Here is a 5576-nt window from a genome sequence, read left to right as displayed (position 1 = left end):
CATGGCTGGAGTGGTAGCTGGGGCTGGTCACATGGGCCTTGCAGCCACCCCAAGGAGGATGGTCTTTGGCCCAAAGGGTCTGTGCACGTGATTAGATGCGTATCTTAGAAATGTCAGCTGTGTCAACATAAACTGGGCAGGGAAGGGACAAAGAAGGGAACATGTTTCATCATTTCAGCTGAGAAATGATGTGGCTTTAAATATGTGAAGACAAGGTGGACATAAAGTGGTGGAGAGAAATTAGAGGTATATGAAGGAAGAAGGACGGATAACAATTGGTGAATGACTTGGGGGTAAAGGAGAGACACCTGTCAGATGTTGGATTGGGTGGCTACTCATGCAGATGAAGATTACAGGACGAGGAGCAGTTCAGGTGTGGGAGATGCAGAGTCTGACCGTGGAAACATTGAGATATGGGTCAGGCGGTCAGATGTGCAGGAGGAAGAGAGACTTAGGAGTTACCAATGTGCAGGTGCTGGTTAAAGACAGGGGTGTGTTCAAACCTGGTGAACGTGGGATAATGCACCTGCTGTGTCGTCACACATTTTATTCAGCAAGAAAAAAGAAAAAAAGCAGCTTATGGAAGGCCTACTGTGGGCCTGCAACCTTCACACTTACTCATCTGGCCTGTGAGGAAGGACCTGTTTAATGATACCTGGCCTGGCTGGAGAAAGGATTTAAGTCTATAGGTATCATTATCAGCCTGATTTTACAGTGAGGTTCAGAGGTGTGAAATGAGCAGCTCACAGTCAGGCTGCACAGAAGGTGGCAGAGGGGGATTTGGAGCAGGTCTTCTGTGGCCTGGTCTTCACTGCAACTGCCTTTCGTGATGTGGGTGACCTTTAAGCAGGAGATACTTAGATGGGGTGGAACACGATGATCACAGGGACGGCATGAGTCAGTGGGGTGAGGGCAACCCGACCATGGCCTTGACCCACGCTCATGTACTGGGTTCTGCAACTGGTACTCCCCAAGGAGACTCTGCACAGTGATCTCCTGGTGACATTTGGAGACGGCTTGGCACTCATTATACCATCATTGTCGGAGCGGGAGGTTCTCTGCCTCTCTTGGCCCTCAGCATCCCCTGTGGTCCTGGCTGCTGGATGGGAGGCCTGAAATGAGCCCAAACTGGCGCCAGGGCACATCTGTCCCTGGTGGGAAGGGAGGTTCACCAGCATTAGGTTTTGAAAGGTGTGAACAAGGGGGTGCGATGTGGGGAAAAAAGAGGCGAGGGTACTTAATTACTGGCATTTATTTAGTACAAGCTTAGTGTAGTAGGTTGAATGCCCACTCCTCACCCGGCCCGCCCCACAAAAAAGTCCAAGTCCCAACCACCGGTACCTGTGCATGTGACCTTATTTGGAAAGGGGTCTTTGCAGATGTAGCTAAGAAGCTTGAGATGAAGTCATCCTGGATTTGGGGTGGGTACTAAATGCAGTGACTGGTATCCTTATGAAAGAGAGGAGAGGGAGATCTGACCACACGGAGGAAGACAGCGTGAGTCTGGGAGCAGCGATTGGAGTGACGCTGCCACAAGCCATGGGACACCTGGGCTACCAGCAGCTGGAAGAGGCGAAAAAGGATTCTCCCCGAGAGTCTTTGGAGAGAGCACAGTCCTACCAGCATCTTGATTCTGACCCAGACTAATTTCAGACTTCTGACCTCCAGAACTGTGAGAGAATCAATTTGTGTTGTTGTAAGTCACTGAGTTTGTGGTAATTTGTTGTGGTAGTCCCAGGAAACTAATGCAGCTGGCAAACACGTGGCAGGCAAGTACCTCCTTTGCCCCAGGCAGACATTAATAATCATTATCAGAGTTCTTCCCCATAGAACGTGACACCACCTCCATCACGTCCACAGGGCCCTCCAAGCAGCTGCTACCCCTGACTGGAGTCAACAAGCTGGATGAAACCTATTGGCATCCTTGCTTCAGTGCCTACCAGCAGGCATGGCACTGGCAGTTCAGGAGAGGGTCTGGCAGGGTCCCTGTTCTCAAGGGGCTGAGTCTTGGCCTGTGGGTGGGCGTGTGGGGTGTGGGCAGATCACCTCTGGAGCATTAACAGCTCCTGTTAGTCTTTGAACATGTGCTCAGGCCCACCTGGACTCCTCTCTGGGTCTCCTCTGGCTCCCCAGCAGCCCAGCAGCAGGGCTGCAGACAGCAGCCCAGAGTTGTAGCTTTACCCCTGTGAGGTGATTAATTCACCCACAAAGCCTAAGCAGTGAAAACCACCACAAAGCCTAAGCAGTGAAAACCACCACTTGAGCCAATATGATAAGGAAAATGCACCAGTGCCTAGATTTAAAGGCTATGAATTCCTGAGGAGGCCTCCTTAACTCTTTCTGGAGTCACAGAGAAAGACAGCACAGAGGAGGTGTGACATGGGACCTGGGCTTGAAGGAGGAGTGGAAATTATCTAGGTGTGGAGGAAGAGAGGAGAAGTCATTAAGGCTGCAGCCTCCCCTCCACGGGGGACTTCTTATCCTTCTGTCAAGGCTGATTGCTCACCCAGGGCACTCTTTTTACTTTCCCTCCTTCCTTCTTCCCTCCTTCCCCCCTTTTTTCTTTTTTCATCCTAGCCCTCCAATTACTTGCATCAGAATCATTGGCTGTACTTATAGACTCCTGGGCTGCATCCCAGACATAATGAGCTAGAATCTCTGAGGATAGGACCTAGGTATCTGCATTTTTAACACCTTCCCCAGGTGATTCTGAAGCACCATCAACTGGGAATGATTGTATGTAAGGGTACTTCCAACATAGCCTACCATTGCTGGCCTGATACAAAGCAGGTGTGTGTGCTTTTCGGTGGAGCCTCGTTCTCGACTTGGGAAACTCGTCTCCATATCGAGGCTTCTTGGCTCAGAGTCACCCTGCGCTGTGGGCCAGTTTTGGGCGGGCTGAGCACAGGGGTATAGCACTCAGTGGCTAGTCTGCATTTTTTGTTTTTTCCCTGTAAAAACGGGTACAAAGTTTATTATTAGAGACATAGCAGAACAACAAGTGGGAGAGCACACAGAGAAACAGTTTGTTTAGTGAAGACAGAAGCAAGGCAGAGATGCACACCCGGAGAGAAAGGGTGTGGGCGTCCTCCTTAATGAGGGGGAGAGCCCAGTCTGGGATTTGGTGAGAATGGCTTTGCTACTCATTAGCTAGACGGTCTTAAGCGAAGCTCTTTTCTCATCTGTAAAGTGGGGCAATGATAGAACCAACCTCAGTGGGTTGTCGAGAGGGCTACGTGAGGGTGGGTATGCACAGGACAGTTCCCAAAGCAGAGCTCTTGTTTGTTTTTATATTTTGTTTTTAAATAATGATGATCAAGAAAACTAACATATCATATCCAAAAGGGAGAAAACCTGATTGAAATCATCACTACAAAGTCCAGTTGATGGACTTCCGTGGTGGCGCAGTGGTTAAGAATTCGGCTGCCGAGTTCTCTGAGCTCCTGGTACGAGCTTCTTCCCTTGGGTGGATTCTTGGCTTTTCTCCCAGCATGGCCCCCAAACACCAGTCTTCACTTCCACCCCAAGTAAAGAAACCGAAGAAACCAAGACGGACTCCTGCCTCCAGGCCAGAGGAAACGTCTGCTACTCCGAACTTGCCGAAGGAAGAAAAAGAACAGCAAGAAGCAATTGAACATATTGATGAAGTACAAAATGAAATAGACAGACTTAACGAACAAGCCAGTGAGGAGATTTTGAAAGTAGAACAGAAATATAACAAACTCCGCCAACCATTTTTTCAGAAGAGGTCGGAATTGATCGCCAAAATCCCAAATTTTTGGGTAACAACATTTGTTAACCATCCACAAGTGTCTGCATTGCTTGGGGAGGAGGATGAAGAGGCGCTGCATTATTTGACAAGAGTCGAAGTGACAGAATTTGAAGATATTAAATCAGGTTACAGAATAGATTTTTATTTTGATGAAAACCCCTACTTTGAAAATAAAGTTCTCTCCAAAGAATTTCATCTGAATGAGAGTGGTGATCCATCTTCAAAGTCCACTGAAATCAAATGGAAATCCGGAAAGGATTTGACAAAACGTTCAAGTCAAACGCAGAATAAAGCCAGCAGGAAGAGACAGCATGAGGAACCAGAAAGCTTCTTCACCTGGTTTACTGATCATTCTGATGCAGGTGCAGATGAGTTAGGAGAGGTCATCAAAGATGATATTTGGCCAAATCCATTACAGTACTACTTGGTTCCGGACATGGATGATGAGGAAGGGGAAGGAGAAGAAGACGATGATGATGATGAAGAGGAAGAAGGATTGGAAGATATTGATGAAGAAGGGGATGAGGATGAAGGTGAAGAAGATGAAGATGATGATGAGGGGGAGGAAGGAGAGGAAGATGAAGGAGAAGATGACTAATGGAACACTGATGGATTCCAACCTTCCTTTTTTAATTTTCTCCAGTCCCTGGGAGCAAGTTGCAGTCTTTTTTTTTTTTTTTTTCTCCTTCTCCTCTTGTGCTCAGTTGCCCTGTTTTTGAGGTCTCTTTTCTCCTTTATACCATGGCTCACAACTTACTTTGGAGGGAAATACCTTGAGCAGAATTCATTGGGAAAAGAATCTCTACCCCTTTCTGTTCCAGATTCATTTTTATCCCTTCCTGTCTCAACAAAAACTTTATGGAATCAACACCACCATGCTCTGTGGGAAAAAAGAAAAACCTTCTGCTCCCTTAGCTCTGCTGGAAGCTGGAGGGTGCTAGGCCCCTGTGTAGTAGTGCATAGAATTCTAGCTTTTTTCCTCCTTTCTCTGTATATTGGGCTCAGAGATTACACTGTGTCTCTATGTGAATATGGACAGTTAGCATTTACCAACATGTATCTGTCTACTTTCTCTTGTTTAAAAAAAGAAAAAAAAAACTTAAAAAAATGGGGTTATAGAAGGTCAGCAAAGGGTGGGTTTGAGATGTTTGGGTGGGTTAAGTGGGCATTTTGACAACATGGCTTCTCCTTTGGCATGTTTAATTGTGATGTTTAATGGACATCCTTGCAGTTTAAGATGACACTTTTAAAATAAAATTCTCTCCTAATGATGACTTGAGCCCTGCCACTCGATGGGAGAATCAGCAGAACCTGTAGGATCTTATTTGCAATTGACATTCTCTATTGTAATTTTGTTCCTGTTTATTTTTAAATTTTTCTTTTTGTTTCACTGGAAAGGAAAGATGATGCTCAGTTTTAAACGTTAAAAGTGTACAAGTTGCTTTGTTACAATAAAACTAAATGTGTACACAAAAAAAAAAAAAAAAAAAGAATTCGGCTGCCAATGCAGGCGACACGAGTTCAATCCCTGGTCAGGGAAGATCCCACATGCCGCGGAGCAACTAATGCCGTGTGCCACAACTACTGAGCCTGTGCTCTGCAGCTACTGAAGCCTGTACGCTGCAACTACTGAAGTCCTCGTGCTCTAGGGCTCACATGATGCAACTACTGAAGCCCACACGCCTAGAGCCTGTGCTCTGCAACAAGAGAAGCCACTGCAATGAGAAGCCCGTGCACCGCAACAAAGAGTAGCCCCTGCTCTCCTCAACTAGAGAAAGCCCTTGTGCAGCAACGAAGACCCAGT

The 5576-nt window shown here is 46.8% G+C and overlaps 1 protein-coding gene across 1 annotated transcript; it reads left to right on the top strand.

Annotated features, from left to right (window-relative positions):
* Positions 1-3486: 3486 nt before the first annotated feature.
* LOC118883842 (protein SET) lies at positions 3487-5242 on the top strand. Its single transcript, XM_036830994.1, has one exon. The coding sequence runs from the start codon at positions 3492-3494 to the stop codon at positions 4368-4370; it is 879 nt and encodes a 292-aa protein (XP_036686889.1). The 5' UTR covers positions 3487-3491; the 3' UTR covers positions 4371-5242.
* The last annotated feature ends 334 nt before the right edge of the window (positions 5243-5576 follow it).

This window comes from Balaenoptera musculus, chromosome 17, assembly GCF_009873245.2.
Source record: "Balaenoptera musculus isolate JJ_BM4_2016_0621 chromosome 17, mBalMus1.pri.v3, whole genome shotgun sequence".
Taxonomy (NCBI): Eukaryota; Metazoa; Chordata; class Mammalia; order Artiodactyla; family Balaenopteridae; genus Balaenoptera; species Balaenoptera musculus.
Note: the sequence above shows the minus strand (reverse complement) of the source record. Positions and strands in the feature narration are given on the sequence as shown.